The 23,678-nt window shown below is 37.9% G+C and overlaps 2 protein-coding genes across 2 annotated transcripts in view; both read left to right on the top strand.

The window, feature by feature from the left end:
- Window positions 1-17,977, top strand: part of LOC149796740 (cytoplasmic FMR1-interacting protein 1 homolog) — a 123,931-nt gene extending 105,954 nt beyond the window's left edge. The window contains exons 27-29 of the mRNA XM_089961388.1: window positions 3,802-4,040; window positions 5,936-6,083; window positions 11,189-17,977. Coding sequence (XP_089817514.1) covers window positions 3,802-4,040; window positions 5,936-6,083; window positions 11,189-11,356 — 555 coding nt within the window. The 3' untranslated portion in view covers window positions 11,357-17,977. The remainder of the gene's footprint in view (window positions 1-3,801; window positions 4,041-5,935; window positions 6,084-11,188) is intronic.
- A 2,016-nt stretch (window positions 17,978-19,993) lies between these two features.
- On the top strand, window positions 19,994-23,591 carry LOC149796739 (protein CFDP2-like). Its single transcript, XM_089960637.1, has 2 exons — window positions 19,994-20,396; window positions 23,533-23,591. Exons 1-2 carry the CDS (start codon window positions 19,994-19,996, stop codon window positions 23,589-23,591), a joined length of 462 nt encoding a protein of 153 aa, XP_089816763.1.
- Window positions 23,592-23,678: the final 87 nt, after the last annotated feature.

The following is a 23,678-nucleotide window of genomic DNA, read 5'->3' as shown; positions in this document are numbered from 1 at the left end:
CTTGGACTAATGCAATTGATGCATGGTCTGTGTCCTTCATAATTTCCTTCAAGTGAGATAACAGTTTCTCCCCACAATTTGCTTTATAAACATCAGATATTGTTACCACCTTCAGATCACACTGCCTAAAGGGAAGCAATTCATGTTCATAGTTCACATGGGGTACATGAATTTGGTCAGTAAACTGAATTATGGAATCCTTGTTGCTTCAACAGGACCATATGATACCTATGGCAACATTTAGCTGACACAGCTCTAAATACACTGCTAAAATTTTATGGCTTTGAAAATAAAGTAATTTACAGCATGCTTATAAATGAAGTTTATTTGAAGGCTAGTTAATAGAAACATCAATTCTGATAACCTTTTATGCCAATTTTCAAAGTTATGTCAGAATTATTTATTTATATATATGTTGGAAAGATGACCATTTACCTTGGTCAAAATGGCCCTTATAGTACCTTCCACTTGGCAAGGCTGACTTGAATCAGGTATCATGAATTGGCATCATATCTAGTGGAGATCATGTCCTTATTCATTTCCTTCCAGTAAACCTGGGTAAACTTGAACCCTTTTGTCTTCCATGTCTGTGGCATAATGTCCATTACCAGAATAGTTTGAATTAACAAACATTGTAGCCTTAATAAAATTGGTAATAAAAGTAATGATCTAGTGCCACCAGGGTTTGAATATATGTATATATATATATATATATATATATATATATATATATATATATATATATATCAAGGGAGACATCTCAGATTTAGGTAGTGGTTTGAATAGATTGTGTGCCACTTACAATGGTGCTTGAAATAATTGTAGAAATGTTTTTGTTAAAAAGAAATGTGTGTATACAGTGGAACCTCAGCATACCATATTCCCCTGAAGACCAAATATTTTTTCGCCCCAAATTATCCTTCTTTAATATCATCATTCTCTTCCCAGTTAACTGAAATCCCATCAACTCCAAATACCAAAGCATATTTTGATCTCAAACTTTCAGTTTTACATCTAAAAATACTCTATAAAACTGAAACACAATTCCAACATGAAGTACTACAACTTAATACATATATGGTAAACATGAAGTACCATAAATTGATACATAGAAGGTAAACATGAAGAAGTACATGTTAATACATAGATGGTGGACTTGAAGTACTAGAAGATAATATATAGAAGGTAAACATGAAGTACTACTTCAAGTTAATACATACAAAGTAAACATGAAGTACTACTACAGGTAAACCACCGATTTTCTGTCAATGGATGGTCTGGCACCTGTTTTAGTCAGACAAAATTACGTGAGTTGCTGGTGATACTTGTAGTTTGTGTGATTCTTGGCTTATTTTACTTACGTTTAACCCTAGCTGTGGCTTCTAAGAAAGATGCAAGTGTCAGTGGTCATGTCAAGTGCAAACACCAGTTAATATTGATACAAGATAAAGTAGATCTGTTGAAAAAACTGGACTGTGGTGTTTCCTTGTGAAAGCTGTGTGACATATGGTGTTGGTTCATCAACTGTTTACAATATAAAGAAGCAGAGGGACAAAATATTGAAATTCTATTCAGACAGTGATTCCAAGAAGAGAATGAACATTAGAAAAAGCTGTAAGATGGTAAGAATACTGGGCATGACCAACTGATGATGGAATGGTTTTGACTGCGTTGGGGTGATGGATTGGACTTGTCGGGCAGGTCAAAGGTTCAAGAAGCGTCATAGAATTTCCATGCATAAAGTTTGTGGAGAAAAACGGTCTGCAAACCACAAAGGAGCTGCCGAGTATGTGGACGAATTTTAGAAGCTTGTAGTTGATGAGCATCTCAGTCCTGAGCAGGTGTATAATGCAAATGAAACTGCATTATGTTTGTGATGCACACCTAAAAGGAAGCTAACAACGGAAGACGAAGAAGGGCTCACAGGATTCAAACAGTCTAAGGATAAAGTTACCATCTTAGGATGCACAAGCACAGCAGGCACACACAGATGTAAACCATTGGTGATAGGAAAAGGTAAATGCCCTAGGGCCTTGAAAGGTGTTAAAATTTACCCAGTAACATACCATGCTAATAAAAATGGCTGGATTACCAAAGTGATTATGTTAGAATGGTTTGAAAATACTGTTGTGCCTGAAGCAAGAGCACACTGCACATCTGGTGGCCTGCCAGAAGACTGCAAAATTATACTTATTCTAGACAACTGTTCAGCTCACCCCAAAGCTGAATTCCTGTGTAAAAAAAGATGCTTATACAGTGTATTTACTACCAAACTACATCACTTATCCAACCCGAAGACCAAGGAATACTGCACTCTGTGAAGGCTAAGTATCACAAACTTTTCATGCAATGTATGTTAGATTTAGTTAATGCTGGCAAGTCTGTACTGACATTTATTAAAGATTTCAGCATGAAAGACGTGCTGTGGCTGGGAGAAGGTAGAAGCATCAACACTAAAGAAAGGCTGGCATAAGTTGTGGCCTGCCTTGATGTTTGAAAATTCACCTAATGAAAATGTTGACAATGATTTCACTGAATTTAATGTACTAAAGGAGGAAGAAGATGTTCATGAGTTGCTTGAATATGCAAACGGTGTTACAGGACCTCTTGCCAAGGATGTAGCAGGTAAGCTTAATGAAGAAAATCTGGCCGAGTGGATTAATGTTGATGAAGAAGTACCTGTTGTTTATCACCTTACTGATTCTGAAATTTGTAGACATTATTCTGAATCCTGATAAAAACATTGAAAATGATGAAATTAACAGTGATGAATTGGAAACAGATGTAGGTGAAATACTTGCTATTGACAGGTTAATTGAGTTGTCAGGTGAATTAATCTAAGGGCTAGAGCAACATCCCTGCATGACACAACAAGAGCTAATGAGTTTTTATTTGATGCATGAAAAGTAGCACGGGGTAATATCCAAACACATGAAACAACTTTGCTTGGATTAAATGTTTAAAAAGATAGCCAAGAAGAATGTGTATCAGAGCAGTACATCTGAAAATCCTGTGACTTCAAGTACCCCAGATGTCCCACCTGCAGCATCAGAAACCCATAATGAAGCAATCAACTATGTAACAGACAGTAAGCCTGACAGCCCTCAACTTCCTGACCTCTCTGCTTAACTCTAAAGTTCCACTAAAATTCCAACATTAGCCACATTGGGAGTGCTAGTACAGCAACATTCTTTGCAAGTACAGTAATTAATAAACATGTTTCATTTATACCTGTATTGTTGAATTATTATTATGTGACCTTGGCTAGTCCGGCAAAACTGTTAATCCAGCAAGGCTTTGGAACCAAAGGTGCCAGAAAATCAGTGGTTTACCTGTACTTAGAAGGTAAACATGAAGTACTACTGCAAGTCAATCCACCCCTCTCCAACAGGTTTTAGAATAGAAACATAAGCATCGATATGTGTTGTGAAACTATTAATTGGAAAGATTTCCCAAAATTTATTAAAATTTCAGAATTTATGATAGCAGAATCCATGATAAACTGTCCAAAAGATGTACACCATTCTAATCTCAAAGCACTACATATAAGTCTACCCAGAATCGCATTTAAGGACAATGCCTACATTCATTTTTTTGTAGAAGTATTTAACAATTTTTGATAATACTCTTGAACTTGAGGATTGGAGAATTGTGTTGCTGGTTTGACCAACTTAATTGATGCAGCAGCATTAAATCTCTGTTTATATTGTGAGTGCCATGAAAATCTGTTACATACAAAATTTTAATCCTCAGATTTTCCTCTCAGTTGAGAATGATGTTTTTCACTGTCTTTCTCTACAGCAAGCAGACATTGCAGCAGAGGGAGACCTACTGACCAGAGAGAGACTCTGCTGTGGACTCTCTATGTTTGAGGTTTTACTGACTCGGATACGCTCATATTTGGATGATGAGGTCTGGAGGGGGAAACCACCAACAAATGGTGTCATGAACATCGATGAGTGCACAGAGTTCCACCGACTTTGGAGTGCAATGCAGTTTGTATTCTGCATGCCAGTTGGAGAACATGAATTCACAATTGAGTAAGTCTCAGGGTTATGTACTTGAGTCAGTGTTGAAGAGTTACTGTGCTAAGCATGTAGATTTACCCCTTAGACTGTTGACTTGGACCTTTGACCATTAAAATAAACCTTTGACTTGACTTTGACCTTTAACTATTGACTTGAACCTTTCACTGTTGACTTTGACCTTTCACTGTTGACTTGGACCTTTGGCCATTGATTTTGACGTATGACCATTGACTTGGACCTTTAGCCATAGACTTAGACCTTTGGCCATTTATTATGCAGAATGTTCTTTATCCAGGGGTGTAGTACTGTAGGAATGGCATCCCCTGTTTTTGCCTGTTCCATTACTTTTCTGTGCTCATCATTATTGCCTCACATCTGAGTAACATATGTTCCCTCACTTTATTGCATTTTCTCGTTTCTTTATATTGCACTACACTGCTGTCTTTATCCCATCCAAAAGTGCACATATACATTGTTGATTTATTGAAATTTACTGACGCAAACAGAAAATAAGATAGAAACACTTTTATGTCCTGTCCATAAGACCATTGTAGAGGTTAGCAATGTAATCATTGTTGGAGTATGGGCCCTTTATAGTTGCAGCTGAATGAATTGTATGACAATCTTGTTAGAGCAGCAGATTTTAATGTATTGCTGTAAAATTTGGTATATTTTTACATGCCCATCTTAAGACTGGTACATTATATTATGACATTTTCAGTCTGACCAGCTGTTAACATTTGCTTGTCTGGCCAATAACTTTGTAACAAACAGTTGGACATATTTATCATGACCAGACAGTAGTCATGTCCCCACCTCCAAGCCTCAAGGTCGAGTTCACAGCAAGGCAAGGTATAATTCTGTGACTTGTCTCATATCCTTGTCCAGAGTATAACATTTGAACTGTTGCTGAAAATATTTTGATGAATCTTTGTCCAGTTTAATTTTATATTTGTATAGTTATGGTTAATCATTTTTCTGATGAATGCAACAGACTCTTGTGAAGGTAACCAAATTTTTCCTTTTTTTAGTGGATTGCTCAACTTGGCAGATATGATTATCTGGCAAATAATTGTTCTTCTGCAATTTTGGAATACTTATTACCCTTTGTATTACTTTTTTCAGTTATATTTTGATATGGTATGGATGTCATTTTGTGTAGATACACATACTAACAGTCATTATGCATCCTTGAGCTCTGTAAGAGTTATTGCCCTTACTAACTCACCATAGGAGGCTACCAGTATTGTGTTTGCTTTCAAAAACAGAACTATAGAGTCATCTCCACCATGATCATAGAGGTGAGGTGTTAGAGAGGTGGGGAAATATTTTTGTGAGAAAATTGTCCACCGTTCCTTTAGTTTTTTTGTTTTGTTTCATACCTGCTCTGGTCTTCCTGGGTTGGCTGCCAGTGTTGTTGTTGTTGTTGGGTTTATTGCCATTTTTCAGCACACGATAGGCTATACATGGTGGCCAGTATTAATGGTGGAGGAAGAATCCAGGAAAACCCCGGAAAGAACCACCGACCCACGAGAAGCTACTGGCAAGCTTTCTCACATACCCACATTGGCTGAATCTGAGACTCAAACCGGTGCAGACAGAGGTGAGATGGCAGTGATCTGTAATGGAGAGTGCTTTAGACCACTCGGCCACTCGGGGCCCTGGTGTCAGTTTCACTTGCTCAAATAGTCAAGGCATGATATAGACAGTAATGTATTAAAAGTGCAGATAAAACCAACCAACTTCACAACAAGTTAAGAAATGTTTTTTCATGGACTGCTTGGTTGGGCATTGCATGTAGACTGATTACCAAAGTGTCATTATAAACACAAGTATTAACAGGACTGCTGAAATGAATGGTTGATTAAATTGTAAGTTCAAGTATCTAATAAATTTGTCTGTTTCAGAGAGTTGTATGGTGAGGGTCTGAACTGGGCTGGTTGCACGCTGATTGTTTTACTTGATCAGCAGCGACGATTTGAGGCTCTCGACTTCTGCTACCACATCCTCAAGGTCAACAGGGTTGACATGAAGGATGAAAATGTGAAAGGAATTGTAAGTCTAATTTTTTAACCTGTGTTTACATAGGTAGTAGTGAAACACTGGTATCACTATCCCAGCAACCATATCTGCATTAATAACTGCAGACATATGACACAGCATTGTACAATATGGTTATTAATTTGCTTTTAATATGTTTATTGTACAACCATGAATCTTGTATGATTTAGGTACATGTTATTAATCGTTGTGATATAGTGTGGCAACGAATGGTTGTTGTTGTTGTAGTGTTTAACGCCATTTTTCAGCACACGATAGGCTATACATGGCGGCCAGTATTAATGGTGGAGGAAGAACCCTGAAAAACCCAGGGAAGAACCACCGACCCACGAGAAGCTACTGGCAGGCTTTCCCACGTACCCACGCTAGCCGAGCCTTGGACTCGAACCCACGCAGACAGAGGTGAGATGGCAGTGATCCGTAACGGAGAGCGCTTTAGACCACTCGGCCACTAGGGGCCCCCGGCAACGAATGGAATAACAATGAACAAAGCATTTCTCAGTGATTTTAATGATTGTAGTCAATTTTAAAACACTAGATACTGCTTTCATTGAAGTATATGAATAGAATCATTCTAAATTGAGAACAGCTTGAAACTCACTTATATTATCCCGTGTAAGCCGTTGGTAGAAAAAATTAACTTTATCAATAAGGTCTGTTCAGTTTGGATAATTTCATTGTGGAAATTTGTGAAAGTATCAGGCATTTATATGGCATGTCTTGTTTCACGACACCCGCAGACAATAATAGAGTTTCATAGCTGACTTACTACAGTGGCAGCCATGGTGGTTGAGTGGTTAGTGTGTCAAACCCATGACTGAAATGGTTTGGTTTGAATCCTACTATCAGTACCAGCCTGGGTCAGCTATCATGGTGTGTCCTTAGGCCAATGCACTTGACTCCGTTGCCTTTGCACTGATAACCTACTTGTGTTGCTGTGCCTTAAAGCACCAAACAAACAAATTTACTAGTGATAAAATTTGACATGCATTGATATGTGTAGCTACAAATTAGCATCATTGAATAATGGTTCATTTTTCATAGAGGTCCAGAGTGCAAGAAAATCAGTTAAAGAAAATAGATAACAAAAAAAATTAACCATTGTGTCATTTTAGTGAATGAAAAATAGCCACTGTCACTCTAGTCAGTATATAACAAAGAAAAAGTAACCACCCTGAGATTCTATTCAGCAGATAACAAATAAAAAAAACCACTGTGTCATTCTAGTCAGTAGATAACAAATACAAAATAACCATTGTCATTCTAGTCAATAGATAACAAATACAAAATAACCATTGTCATTCTAGTCAATAGATAACAAATACAAAATAACCATGCAATATTTGGGTACAATGTAAAGTGAGTTACCTCCCTTACACTTCATTACATTGAATGAGTAGCAATGTTCATGGAATTTTGATTCATCTGAGAGGGTTAAGACTTCCAGATAACTAAATATTTTCCGTCATATTCATGCACAGCTTGAAAATAGTCCAACTTTGAAACAATTATACCAAGGTTTAAGTTTGTTGGTAGCACAACACAAGCTTTTCTACCATTACAAGTTGGAGTAGTCTTTTCACTTCTAAGGAAAGTATACCTAATCTGTATTGCCAACTTTCCTCTCTTCTTAAGCTGAAAGAGTTCTGCCTTTACAATTTTCTTACACTTTGTCATCTTTTCACATTTAAAAGCACTTGCATGGGTAGCCTATGTGACTTCTCCATACATTTAGGCTAAAATTATTTTTTATATGCATGCATATCTCTATGCCTATAGAAAACTCTTTTTATAAATGTATAATTTCATTATGACTGGTTATATGCAGATGAGGTTTCTATATGAAAGCATTCTTAATGTCAGGGTACCAAGTTTCCATGATTTTACTTGTGCAGGCCATCCTTGAGCCTTCCTACAGGTAGTATTGTAAATTATACCTGGACACTTCATTGCTTTGTTAGATTGTCTGCTATCACTGTTTTCCAGGTAAAACATGATATGGTATAGCTTTGCACCCACCACATATTCAAAGTCTGGTGTACTGAATTTACCTGTATAGGCCATCATTGAGCCTACCTACAAGTAGTATTGTGAATTGATATATGATGATACTTCATTAGGTCATCTACTAACACTAATTTATATAAGTGTATATGACACTTTATTGATTTTACCTGTCTAGATTGTCATTGGGCCTTTTCCTACAGGTTGAATTTCTTCATAATGGATATTGTCACACCTCCTTTGTATCTAACAATGGTGCTTCATTTCCTTTTTTATGTCAGGTTTTTGTGTGTAATATAGAAATTGTTTTTGCTACTGTAAAGTTTTTGCTCTGGTCAGACAAGTACAGGTAAGTTTTCTATACATGGTCAGACAAGTACAGGTAAGTTTTTTATGCATGGTTTATTTTGTTGCATCCTGCTCATGCATGTTACTATAGGCAACGCTTGAGTGACGTTTATATGTATAGGCAATTCATTGGCCTTCCTACGGGTAAGCAGTGACTAGAATTGATAGTTTTGTCTTCCTGTTTGTACTTGTAAGTACTATCGCAATGTTTCAGTAATTCACATGCCTACGAGTTATTGTGGCTGGAATTTATTACTTAGCATCCACTTTCTAAACATTCATAGCTATGCTCTAATCTATTTGTATAGGTAATGTATGCCCCTTTACAGGTAGTTTATCTTCATGGGTAACTCTGCACGGATACTCACTTGCTCATAAAACAGGACACTCATTACACTGCATGTATAGAGTGCCTTCTGCAGATGTAGACCATGGGTGATACCACTTGGACAATCACTCAAGATGCATAGTTTTTCTGGTTGTCACCCCTTGACTACATATCAGACTTATATATTATTGACAGAAGTCAATCATAACTTGGGGGCAAAAACATCTGATTGCACACAAGGCAGGGAGATGGAGAGCAGCAACAAGCATCGGTTACAGTCTCATGTCAGAATTATGGACCAGATACGAGGATCAATATCCTGTACCCTGTTCCAGCCTCAAGAAATGGATAGTGCCATGCCAGCCAAGATGGCTATGTTCCTCCATGACTGGACTTAACCATATAACCCTGATCTTAATGGGCCGTGACCACAATTCAATCATACAGCATCAGCGAAAAATGAACTTATCCAGTTCCACAACTTGCATAGTGCTGCCAACTTTTCATGAATAGACACTTTCTGTGGAAAATGCCCAGTCTACCTTACCACATGGTACCTTAAACACTTCCAGCATGTGATGCCCATTTTGGGGCCTCACCTTTCAAGAGACATCTTTTCACTCAAGCCTTTAAGCCTCTGCCATCCAAGAGACCCTACTTCGCAACATGTTAGAAATAACGGGATCTGACTCATAAGTTCAGCAAGTGTAGTGGGCCACCATCATCAATGTTCTTCTCCAACTACTTCGCAGGTAGTGCAGGAGACATTGTCTTCACTACCTTCCTCTGTCAACAACAGTACTGGCATTCAAGTCCCCTCCTCATTACTAGCTATTACTTGAATGAGCAAAACTCCACCTTGCAGAATCGAACTGAAGTTTCCCACCCAATCCTATTGTTCTGTCCTCTTTTATCGACATCACCTAGCCGGGTCTACAGTTCTGACATCAGGTGAAAATTATGTACTGAAATTCTGCTTTCAATTGCTTTCACTATCAGTTCTTTATAGGTCACCACCGCAGGACTCATCATTGTTGGCGATTCCTATAGGCCTTGCTACCTCAGGGCCTAATCTGTTTCTATTGCTGTACAGCAAGGGTAAGAGATAAGCAAACAGCCAAAGTAGCCTCTCATACAGCCAAAGTACCCTCTCACACAGCCAGTGTACCCTCTCACACAGCCAAAGTACCCTCTCACACAGCCAGAGTACCCTCTCACACAGCCAGAGTACCCTCTCACACAGCCAAAGTACCCTCTCACAGCCAAAGTATCCTCTCACACAGCCAAAGTACCCTCTCACACAGCCAGAGTACCCTCTCACACAGCCAGAGTATCCTCTCACACAGCCAAAGTACCCTCTCACACAGCCAGAGTACCCTCTCACACAGCCAAAGTACCCAGTCAAACAGCCAAAGTAGCCTCTCATACAGCCAAAGTACCCTCTCACACAGCCAGAGTATCCTCTCACTCAGCCAGAGTATCCTCTCACACAGCCAAAGTACCCTCTCACACAGCCAAAGTACCCTCTCACAGCCAAAGTATCCTCTCACACAGCCAAAGTACCCTCTCACACAGCCAGAGTACCCTCTCACACAGCCAAAGTATCCTCTCACACAGCCAAAGTACCCTCTCACACAGCCAGAGTACCCTCTCACACAGCCAGAGTACCCTCTCACACAGCCAAAGTACCCTGTCAAACAGCCAAAGTAGCCTCTCATACAGCCAAAGTACCCTCTCACACAGCCAGAGTACCCTCTCACACAGCCAAAGTATCCTCTCACACAGCCAATGATAGGTTGATTGAATTTGCAGTATACCACCATTCTTCTCAGATACAGCAGAGAGATTTGCAAAGCAACCAAAAAGGTCATGGGGATGTCCCTAAAGTCCAAAAATGTAAATAAAATATGAATTGTAATGGCATTAAAGTTTAAACTGGCAATCTAACTTTTGATACAGTCTTCCAAATTTCATTTGTCTACCTCGATGCTTTATAGCAAGAGTTTTGTCAAAATTTGCAAAGTTATTGAAAATAGTCAAAATTGCTGATAATATTATAATGTCATCTTTTGGAAATACAGATATGCCTGCCAAGTTTCATTTATTTACTTCAAGTAGTTTTGTATGATCATGTTAACCAAGTTTTTCTCAAAAAAGTCAAACTCCAAAAGGATTCAAATGTGTTCTAAAAAATTTGACAATTTGCTTTTGGCCTGAAAATCATTCTAGGTTATATAATTGTGACTATACTAAACTGTGTACAATTTATGTTTGAAATTTAAGTTTTTGTGTTGTCACACTAAAGTTGATTCTGGACAGAGGTAACGATGTGTTATCGACAGCAGCAAAACAAAATGCACCCTTCCACTATTGCATCTGGGCCATAACACATATGATGAGCTTTTGTTTTTCTTTCCAGCAACTCAAGAAAATGGTGGATCGGATCCGGAAGTTCCAGATTCTGAACAACCAGATCTTTGCATTGCTGAACAAATACCTGAAGATAGGTGAAAATGATGGACTTCCAGTGGAACATGTTCGCTGCTTCCAGCCACCAATTCATCAGTCTCTGGCTACAACAATCTAGTCTTTTATAACACACCTCATCTTATCTTGTAGTCACAAACTGACTTGAAAATTGTTTTTAATAAGAGTGTGATCAACCAGTGTCTCTAACAGGATCATCACAGTGCGAATGACACAACCCCATTTTGTTACAAACCCTGGTATGTAAATATTGACCATTAGAAACTTGCTGGACTATAGTGGTTGGGCTTGGAAATGAATGTACTGATTTTAGATTTTTTGTAGTTGTGCCCCCAGTAAATTTGAAAAACCCAGGGAGGTGGGGGCAGGGTATTGTAGTTTGGAATGTAGTTTCATTTAGGTTATGGTCAAGATAGGGTTCACTCTGTTGGTGTGTTCAGTTACAATTTTAAAGAAAAGAAATTGATTCAGGTAATTATTTTCTTTCAAGCCTGCTTTTAAGGCTGATAAGATGCTATACATGGGCCGGGATATATATTGTGAATGAATCAGTATATTACCAATTAATGAATTTTGTTTGCATTTCCTGTGCAGTAGGGTCAACATCAAGAGTCAGTGCCCCTTTAAATTTTCATTATGTCCCAATAAATCTTCTAATTGCCCATTGTTTTTCCAATAATGTTGTCCAGCTTACAGTTGGGCATCAAGAGGGCCAGGCAGGGAATTTTTTGGTCTTTCCCATGTTAGTGGGCATCAAGAGGTTCAGTATTTTTGGGGTCTTTCCCATGTTAGTGGGCAGGAAGTGGGCCATGTGGGCTGTTTTTGTCTTTCCCATGTTAGTGGGCAGGAAGTGGGCCAAGTGGGCTGTTTTTGTCTTGCTCATTTATTGGGAAGCAAGACATAGCAACCAGTCTTCCAATGGGGCATCAGCACCAATGGTTTGTTTATTTTTTGGTTAGTCATTCTTATTTATATATATATATATATATATATATATATATATATATATATATATATATATTCTAAACCCCTTGAAATATCCTCATCATACTTGGCATGAATCATTATGAAGGTAAGACAATCCATTCTGCAACATGCTCATTTGCCTCTTTTACCTTGGGTTCAAGGTCACAATCATAGATAATATTAACAAGTATTGGTTAAAGTTTCTTCATCTGCTTACAATTCTTCAACTGCGTGATGGATTTTCTTCGTTCATGGAATGAATCATTTTGAAGTTAGTGTCAGGCACAGAGCATTTGTGCTAAGGTTTTGTATAAGTTTTTTTATTAACTCATCTGGCCAAAGACCAGGTGAACTTTTATTATGGCCTTTTGTCTGTCTTGGCAGTGGGAGGTTAAGACCATTTGGAGCACATGCTAATTGCAAAGATGAATTCCCCTTATAGTGCAAAGTAAGTGTGGAGCTATAAACAGTTGATGACTTGTATTTCTATGCTGAGAAAGTGGTCCAGTATATATGGCTTGAATAGACAGTAAATTACACCAGTATTAATAGTGTAGCAACTATGTGCTGCAAGCTTTTCTGTCTTTGCAATATGTGTATGATTTTGTATTAACAAGCTGATGTTTGTCAACTTCCAAGGTGAGTGATATCAGACCTACCTTGGCCTCTTGTTTGATTATATTACCTATACCCCTTGATAGATTTTCTTCATACTTGGCATGAATCATTATGAAGCTAAGACAATTGATCTGGTACAAACTCTTGTGACTCCATAATTACATTTAGTGTGCATTGGGCTTAGACATGGGATAATTATATTTTGTATGTTAATACACCAAGAGTATTGGGGTGGGTGGGTGAGACATGGGATAATTATATTTTGTATGTTAATACACCAAGAGTATTGGGGTGGGTGGGTAGATATGGGATGATTATATTTAGTATGTTGGTACACCAAGTGCATTGGGGTGAGACATGGGATGATTATATTTAGTATATTGGCACACCAAGTGCATTGGGTTAGACATGGGATGATAATATTCAGTATGTTGTTATACCAGGGTGAATTGGGGGAGGGGGGGTAGACGTGAGAAAATGATATTTAGTATATTAATAATATTAATAGACCAAGTGTATCGGGGTTATACTTGGGGTGATTAAGTTCAGTATGATGATAGCAGGGTGTGTAGATGAGAACAAAGATTTCTATTGTTGAGATTCAATTAATATACCTTAGTACTCTGAGATGAGACATTTTTCCATGGAACCATTTTGTAAAACAGTACATTAAGGATGATTGTTACATGCCTAAAAGTCCATGCAATCCAGAATCATTTTCAAATTTATTGGGTGTTGAGGATTTTCTTGCATTACTCTTGGTTGAAGATCTGATGCTGAGTAAGGGTAATTACATACAGATAAGTATGATGCATTTTGCATTACTCTTAGTTGAAGATCTGATGGTATGTCAGGGTAATCACATATGTATGATGCATTTTGCATTACTCTAGGATGAAGATCTGATAGTAAGCAAAGGTAATTGCATATAGATAAGTATGGTGCATTTTTTATGTTAATTACAGGTAATTACATATAAAAAAGTATGGGGAGATTATTTGACTGGTGTGGATTTTCTTGCATTACTCTTGGTTGAAGATCTGATGCTAAGTAAGGGTAATTACATATAGGTAAGTATGATGCATTTTGCATTACTCTTGGTTGAAGATCTGATGCTAAGTAAGGGTAATTACATATAAGTAAAATGGTGCATTTTCTGATGTTAATTAAAGGTAATTACATTTTAAAAGTATGGGGAAAGTATTTGGTGTGGATTTTCTTGCATTACTCTTGGTTAAAGATCTGATGCTAGGTAAGGGTAATTACATATAGAAAAGTGTGGTGGATTTTCTTGCATTGCTGTTGGTCAAAGATCTGATTCTAATTAAAGGTAATTACAAATAAAAAATGGGACAAGTATTTGGACACTTAGTGTCACAATGAGAATTGAACAAGTATTTCAATGTTCATCAAATTTGCATCAGTTGAAAATTGCAGATTCTTGAGTTTTATCACATACACTGAAACCTCTAAAGACTAAAACCTCAGTAAACCAAACCATCTTGAAACCGAATCATGTTTCAGGTCCTAAATCATTCCTTCTTTAAATACAGTAAACTTGAGGTTATTTAACACAAACCTAAATTTGTGCATCCTTTTTTAAATTTACAACAAAATTTACTTAATAAAAATGAAACTTAATCTGATTTTAAGCAAATAGTCTTTGAACAACATATGACTTGCAAATGGTCTTTGAACAACATATGACTTGCTAATGGTCTTTGAACAACATATGACTTGCAAATGGTCTTTAAACAACATTTGACTTGCTAATAGTCTTTGAACAACATATACTTGCAAATGGTCTTTAAACAACATATGACTTGCAAATGGTCTTTGGGGGCCCCGAGTGGCCGAGTGGTCTAAAGCGCTCACTGTTACGGATCACTGCCATCTCACCTCTGTCTGTGTCGGTTCGAGTCTCGGATTCGGCTAATGTGGTTATGTGAGAAAGCTTGCCAGTAGCTTCTCTTGGGTCAGTGGTTCTTTCCGGGGGTTTTCCGGGTTCTTCCTCCACCATTAATACTGGCCGCCATGTATAGCCTATCTTGTGCTGAAAAATGGCGTTAAGCCCTACAACAACAACAACAACAACAGCAAATGGTCTTTGAAAAACATATGACCTATCTTCACTAGCCAAGGGTCAGTAATACAGTTTGACCTATCTTCACTAGCCAAGGGTCATTAATACAGTTTACTCCACTTTGACATTTATTCCATATTCACTAGCCATGTGTCATTGACCCATTTTATTCCAGTCTGATTTAAATCAGATCTCCACTTTTATAGATGAAGGTCTGATAGTGACCACTAAGGTGTCATGTTCTGGTAAGCTATGTTAATACCGTAATTGTTAATTTTATCAGCCAATCAGATGAAGTCTTATATCTTTGCATTTGGAGACTGAACAGCATGGATAAGAGAATAAATGTCTACCAAACAATTTGATTCATTTTCATATTTTTGAAAGCTGCATTTCCGTTGGCTAATTCAAAGGTCTCCTGAGCATGACCCTTATGCAGAGTCATCAAATCTTCACATAGGACATCAAAGATCTGATTTTAATCAGATTGATTTTATTCTACACTGACATTGGTCCATCTTCACTAGCCAGGGGTCATCAATGCATTTTATTCCAGATTGATTTTTTGCCCATCTTCGTTAGCCAAGGGTCACTGATGCACTTTATTCCACATTGTCTTTTTGCCCATCTTCATTAGCCAAGGGTCATTGATTTATTTTTATTCCATATTAACATTTGGCACATGTAGCTAGCAGTAACAGTTTGTTTGAAGCAGTGCCCTCTTCATAAAGTGGTTCTGTCCATAGCAAGCTGAGTCAATAGGCTAATCAGAAAAATGCATGCAGATGAAGTGAAATCATAATTATAATGTATAGATTCTAAACATTGACTGTTAATTTTAGTAATAGCGTATAAACATTTGCTTAATATATGAGACCCTTGGTCAAATCTCATTCTCAATTGAAAAATTGAAGATGGCCAGAAAACCAAAACTTGAATTTGTTCTTTTGGGAGATTAATTATAAGAGATTTCATTTTACATGTAGATTTTGGTGAGAGAATAGTTTAAGTATGACCGAATAGTTTGCATAGTTTCAGTATGACAGAATAGTTTCAGTATGACTGAATAGTTTCAGTAGTTTCAGTATGACCAAATAGTTTCCATAGTTTCAGTATGACCAAATAGTTTGCATAGTTTCAGTATGACCGAATAGTTTCAGTATGACCGAATAGTTTCAATAGTTTCAGTATGACCGAATAGTTTCAATAGTTTCAGCATTTTCTTTTTATTATTTAATTAGACAGAAGTCACAACTGAGCCATATTGTGTCGAATATGTCCCAGACACATGGCATTACTATACACCTCGGTGAATATTCATCTCATGCCAGAGATTTCATAATGAAATAATAACATACTAATTTGGATTTTGATTTTACACAAGTACTTTGCGTTACATTTGTCAGTTCTGAAAAATATTGTATGGATGGGATTATATGAAATAGATAACGATTTTATTATAGGTTTTACTGTATAGTGTTTCTGTAAGTAGATGTACGTTGGACGTTGTATATTACTCACTTTTTGTACTTCATACATAACAAATCTGAGAAGTTTTTACTGATGTCTTTATTCAATGTGCAATAATCAATTTTGTGTGTTCATCTGTCTTTAGTGTAACATACATGCCCTGGACATTTTAATATTTTGTTCTTCCATGTACTTTTGAAATTCATAATGCATTTAGTCTTAAATTTAGATTATTTTAAAACTAATCTCATGATTTTGTGATTGAAGTGTTTGTTGAAATTTAGAAATGAATATTAGGTTTAATACCTTTTTTTGCACCATTTAAATATAGCATGGTTTTCAGGAGTATTGTGTTTACCATGTCAGGGGCTTTCCATCAGCTTCATAAAACATAGATTTTGTTTCATCAAAAGCTATCAATACTACGAAAAAATAAAGACTTAATGAAGTTTCTGATTCAGAAGTATTTCTCAAGTTTATATTTGGTTTCTCAAATCATCACAAATGACATTATACACTTATGCAATATAGCAGTCATCACTTTTTAATACACTTGTCCTAAGGAACTGCGTATTTTGTTATAATGTTGTCTGTCTGCCTGTTATCTGCTTAGTTTCCACACAGTAACTTGAATTGTCCTGCATGTATGGTTACCAGACATTGTGGATGGCTTGCATTTGGGGTTAAGAACACCAGTTCATTCTAGTGTCTGAAAGTAATGGTCATTGGCAGAAAGATGAATTATTTCTGCACAATAACTAAAGTTTTTCACACTCTCCAGTTACCAGACTTTGTGGATGGTTTGCATATGGTGTAAGGAAAAGTGACTGGTAGCAGTAGTCAAAGACCAAGTCTACAGTTACCAAACTTTGTGGTTGGCTTGCACTTGATGTAAGGAAGACTCGTTTAAAGTTCAGGATCCAAAGAGCAAGGCCACAATGACTATCAAGAAAAGTAGTTTCTGCACAATGACTTGAGTTCTTATCTATCACCAGTTACTAATCTTTGTGGATAGATTGCACATGGCCTAAGGAAGAACCCAGTTGTCTTTGGGTTCAAAAGCCCAGAGGTGAAGATCACTGTGACTGAAAGATGAACAGTGGTTTGATCCACAGAAAACATAAACTCAACGTAACATGCCTGGATCAAACTTTGTGGCTGGTTTACCCATGAGGCAGTAAGTTAGTTTGGGGCTCAAATGGCCATACACCATTATCGATGTGAGAACCAATTGTATTATGTAAAACAAAAACAATTCTTGAAAAAAATTAAAAAAATTATTTCCCTTTAAAACCTATTTATGTCCTTATATATATGTATGCATGCAGAAATAGAGATGTCCTTAGAGATAATGAAATGTACTTGTTTATCCTGTCAGATACTTGCCACCATAGACGGGATATAAGAACATGCTAATTCCTTTGCGAACAAATTTATTGACATGTATGACTTGTTAAATCACATTGTATGTACTCCTATGACTTCAAATAAGCTACGTATATGATATCATTTTGTGAATTAGTAACTTTAGTACTAGGTTCAGTAGTACATGTTTGTAAGGTCATTAAAATTTTCACTTTCTTACTGATCTGTTAATAGTTTTTATTCCAAATGAGGAAGCATCCCTCTAGAAGTAGTGGCAGAGATCAGGTGTTAATGATAATCTGTCTTTATATGCATGTGTACATGTTCGTGTTTGCATGGGTGTTGTCATGCAGCTCTTTCTGCTAATATTGAACTCATTGATTCATAAATTAAAACTTCATTTTGTGAGATCTTTTCCCCAGAGCAGGTTCTACATGATACATGGAACATTCAAATCAAATCACATGAAGATGATGTACCTGCAGGTGAAGCATGGTTCATTCTGTTTTGAAAATCCTTGAATTTGTGAGGTTGCCTTAAAAACTCGTATATCACATTTTCTATTAAGAATTTTTCTAATTTACTTTTGTTAAAAGTAGTGAAGAAATCATATGAAATTACCCAAAAACCTTGCAGTTAACAAAGTTTGAGACATTGAGAGCTTTCTTTTCCATTAGAATAAATGCTCCTTAAGAACGCTTGGCAGTCCTTCAAAACTGCAGGTTAGGTACATGAAAACAAAATTCACAAGAACTTTAAGAATTATGTGACAAAAAACAAATGCTTTCATGCTGGATATAACCTTCATACAGCATATTAGTATAAGGGAAGTAACTCACTGTGACTGACATTCCGTTGAGAGAGGAAATGCAATTATGCAAGGAACACATTTACAGATACCATCCCTTCAGTTCTAGATTTGCATGGAGGAGAATACTTCTACACTTGGGATTTAATAAAAGTAAGTCACTGAGACATGCAGTCTACTGGGGATGATTTAGAATGATGTAAAGAGAAAGTACCCTATCCCAGTTCCATGAATACAGCAAATCTGCTGTAAGAGATTTGTCAGTAAGACAGAACTTTTATCCTGGGACTAACTGTAAGCAAAACATTTACACTGGAATTAACTGTAAAAAATAGCTTGCATTAAAAAAGTAGGTCAGTGTAGCATACATTCCCTCTGGTGGTTAAAAATTATGAAAGGAACATGTTGATTAAGATCAATGATGATATGAGGTTTACAGCTGGTGGGAGCAGCTGGAAACCATTACATTTTGGTTAGTTGGAACTTAACCAACAATGATTGTGATGCCAAGTGTTCAAGCTGTCAATCTATCTTAGCCTCTTTGTGGTTTGTATTGGAAAACAAGAAAAATCAGAGAACGTTTTAGGGCCAAAACCACCTTCATTTAAAAATATTTAAGTTTGTGGATGACAGACCATCGCCTAGTCATATCCTATCCCACCATTTTATATGCATATGGGAATATGGTTATTCCCATCCAGTTTTGTTTCAGGACAGGTACTTTTATTATTGGACTTCAAACAACAGGTACTCTTCTTATTGGATTTCTCTTGTTATTGGATTTCAAACAACAGTTACTCTTATTGGATTTCAGACAACAGTTACTCTTATTATTGGATTCCAAACAACAGTTACTCTTATTATTGGATTTCAAACAACAGGTACTCTTGTTATTGGATTTCAAACAACAGTTACTCTTATTGGATTTCAAACAACAGTTACTCTTATTATTGGATTCCAAACAACAGTTACTCTTGTTCTTGGACTTCAAACTACAGTTACTATTATTATTAAATTTCAAACAACAGTTACTCTTATTATTGGATTTCAAACAACAGTTACTCTTCTTTTTTTATTTCAAATAACAGTTACTCTTATTATTGGATTTCAAACAACAGTTACTCTTTTTATTGGATTTCAAACAACAGTTACTCTTATTGGATTTCACACAACAGTTATTCTTATCATTGGATTTCAAACAACAGTTACTCTTATTGGATTTAAAACAACAGTGACCTGTTAATAACTCCGCCATTGGCGGTCCCAAGCCCGGGTGTGAAAGGAGGAGGGTTGGGCGTGGGGCTAGCAACCTGATCCTGTAAAACCCAACTTGCTACAAAAACGTATACAGAAGAAAAACCAGAAACTGAAAGCCTGAGGGAGGAAGGGTCTTCTACGCTCCAACAAATGACGGTGAAGAAAAAGATATGGACAAGTTTTACTACAGACTACAGAATATAGTAGAGAACTTCCCAGACAAAGATATCAACATCCTCATGGGTGACTTCAATGCCAAAGTTGGGTCAGACAACACAGGGTATGAACAAGCCATGGGGATCCACGGCCTGGGCGAGATGAACGAAAATGGAGAGAGATTCGCAGACCATTGTGCACTGAATAACCTGGTCATTGGGGGTACCATCTTTCCCCACAAGAACACGTGGATATCACCAGACCATGTGACAGAAAATCAGATTGACCACATCTGCATAGCCAAGAAGTTCAGTAGATCCCTGCAAGATGTGAGGGTGAAGAGGGGAGCAGATGTGGCATCTGACCACCACTTAGTTGTTGCAAGGCTGAACCTTAAGCTGAAGAAGAACTGGATGGGCATAAAAGAGAAGAAAACAAAGTATAACATCAGCCTGTTGAAAGATACAAAAACTAAAGAAGAATACAGACTGATGCTTAACAACAAGTATCAAGTGCTTCAAGAATTTCTTGAAGACGAGGAAGACAATGCGAACAACAGATGGCAGAAAGTTAAGGAGGCAGTAAAATCAACATGCCAAGAAGTACTAGGCCCCATGAAGTACTAGCAGAAACAATGGATTTCAGCCGAAACATTGCGCAAAATCCAGGAGCGTAAACAGAAAAAATCAGCAGTAAATAGCAGTAGGACAAGAACTAAAAAGTAAAGGTACAAAAAGAGTACACTGATGCCTACAGAGAAGTGAAAAGAAACATCAAGATAGACAAGAGAAACTATGCTGAAGGAATGGCAGCAGAGGCAGAAGAAGCGACCAGAAGTGGAACCATGAAGAAGCTGTATGACATCACCAAGAAGCTGTCCGGCAAGTACAGCAAAACAGAGAGACCCGTAAAGGACAAGCAGGGAAAGACCATAGCAAGTACAGAACACCAGATTAAGAGATGGGCAGAACATTTTGAAGAACTGTTGAACAGGCCAGCCCCACTAAATCCCCCAGAAATCCACCCAACCAACGCACATCTCCACATAAGCTGTGACAATCCCACCAGAGACGAGATCAGGAAAGCCATCGCCCAGCTGCAGAACGGCAAGGCAGCTGGACCGGATGGCATCCCAGCAGAAGCCCTCAGAGCAGACTTAGATGCTTCAGTGGAAATGCTATACCACCTCTTTGAGAAGATCTGGAAGGAAGAAGAAATACCGACTGACTGGAAGGAGGGACACCTCATCAAGATCCCAAAGAAAGGCGACCTCAGCAACTGCTCCAACTACAGAGGAATCACACTCTTATCAGTACCAGGGAAAGTCTTCAACCGGGTCCTCTTGGAGAGGATGAAGGAGACCGTTGACCCACAGTTACGACATGAGCAAGCGGCCTTCCGGCAGAACAGATCGTGTACGGACCAAATAGCTACTCTTCGCATCATAGTCGAGTAATCGTTTGAGTGGAATTCTTCACTCTACATCAACTTTGTCCGTTATGAGATGGCATTCGACAGCGTTGACCGAGAGACACTCTGGAAACTTCTTCGCCGCTAAGGCATCCCATCCAAGCTGGTGAACCTGATCAAGAACACTTACAACGGAATGTCATGCAGAGTCATTCATGCAGGACAGCACACAGACAGCTTCATAGTGCAGATTGGCGTGAGGCAAGGCTGCTTGCTGTCGCCGTTTCTTTTCCTTCTCGCCATCGACTGGATTATGAAAACTTCCACCTATGGGTGGAGAAATGGGATCCAGTGGACATTTTGGAGTCAAATTGAAGACCTGGACTTTGCCGACGACCTAGTACTCTTGTCCCATAGTCAGCAGCAAATGCAGGAGAAGACCGACGTACTGGCAGCCACATCAGCACAGGTTGGCCTCAACATCCACAAAGACATGACCAAGATCCTCGAGATCAATTATGCCAGCAACAACCCAGTCACACTGCCGGGAAGTCCCCTGGAAGAGGTGGAGTCCTTCACGTACCTGGGCAGCATTATCAACCAGCAGGGTGGCACAGACGCAGATGCCAAGGCAAGGATCGGAAAGGCGAGAGCAGCTTTCATACAGCTTAAGAACATCTGGAGCTCCAAAGAAATTTCCTTAACTACCAATATCAGACTGTTCAACTCCAACGTGAAGTCAGTCCTACTGTACGGAGCAGACACATGGAGAACCACCAAGTCGACCGTAAAGAGAGTTCAGACCTTCATCAGCAGCTGCCTAAGAAGAATTCTCCAGATCCGCTGGCCAGACACCATCAGCAACACCAACCTGTGGCAGATAACTTCACAGCTTCCGGTAGAGGACGAGATCAAGAAGAGAAGGTGGGGTTGGATTCGACACATCCTACGTAAGCCTCCAACCAACATTACCAGACAGAACAGAAGCCTCTGGCGATCTTTTGTGGGCGGCCTATACCCCGGCAGGCGTGACAGGCAAAACTAATTTAACTTGTTAATGGATTTCAAACAACAGTTACTCTTCTTATTGGATTTCAAACAACAGTTCCTCTTATTGGATTTCAAACAACAGTTACTATTATTATTGGATTTCAAACAACAGTTACTCTTATTGGATTTCAAACAGTTACTCTTCTTTTTGGATTTCAAACAACAGTTACTCTTATTGTTCGATTTCAAACAACAGTTACTTTTCGTATTTAATTTCAAACAACAGTTACTCTTCTTATTTCATTTCAAACAACAGTTACTCTTATAGGATTTCAAGCAACAGTTTGCTCTTCTTGGATTTCAAACAACAGTTACTCTTCTTACTGGAGTTCAAACAACAGTTACTCGTTGGATTTAAAACAACAGTTACTCTTCTTATTGGATCTCAAACAACAGTTACTCTTGTTATTGGATTTCAAACAACATTATCTCTTGTTATTAGATTTTAAACAACAGTTACTCTTCGTATTGGATTTCAAAAAACAGTAACTCTTCTTATTGGATTTCAAACAAATTAAGAAACAGCTTGATGCTCATCGGACCACCTTTGTTGAGTGTTTTTCAGTATGGACGAGTTAGATTTCCAACATGCTACAACCTCTTTTTGGGGAGTTAAGGATAAATCACTTTCCTTTCCGAATAGCAACTGTCTTAAATCCTATTGGATGCCCGCAGATTTGGTATGCAACCACCTCCTTATACGGCAGATTTGGTCAACCCTTAACCCCAGTCCCAGATAAAATGCCCTGCTAAGGCCTCTTGTTAAAGGTACTTCTTTAGATAGTGTCCAATCCCACCCAAATCTGAAAGAAAAAGATTACTTTCTAATTTATTCCTCATATATAAGGTTTGTGTTTTTCGCTACACAACATAGGTTACTGCGGGGTGTTTTTTTTTTAGACCAGCTATATTGCTCTGTTACCAATATACATTCTGTCAGTGAACAACACACATTAAATACCAAATAAACACTTTGTTAACATTGATTTTTCTTCATGTTTTCTCGTCTTAACAGAGGTGTCTTCCTTTGCAAGTGTCCCATATCTCTTAATTCTTTAACTAAATGAAGGTCACCTGACCCTTTTCTCTACAGCTATACTAAACGATGGTCAGTCTGTTGACGTCACCAGTTTGCTTGCCACTAAAACCTGATGACGTCACCAGTTTGCTGGCCACTAAAATCTGCTGCGCTAAAACTCTTGCTTTAGGTATCAGTTTCTTTTAAAATTCATTTGCTGA

Source organism: Sinohyriopsis cumingii, chromosome 6 (assembly GCF_028554795.1).
Source record: "Sinohyriopsis cumingii isolate HCF-2022 chromosome 6, ASM2855479v2, whole genome shotgun sequence".
NCBI lineage: Eukaryota > Metazoa > Mollusca > Bivalvia > Unionida > Unionidae > Sinohyriopsis > Sinohyriopsis cumingii.
The sequence above is the reverse complement of the archived record's forward strand: the minus strand, read 5'-3'. Positions and strand labels throughout refer to the sequence as shown.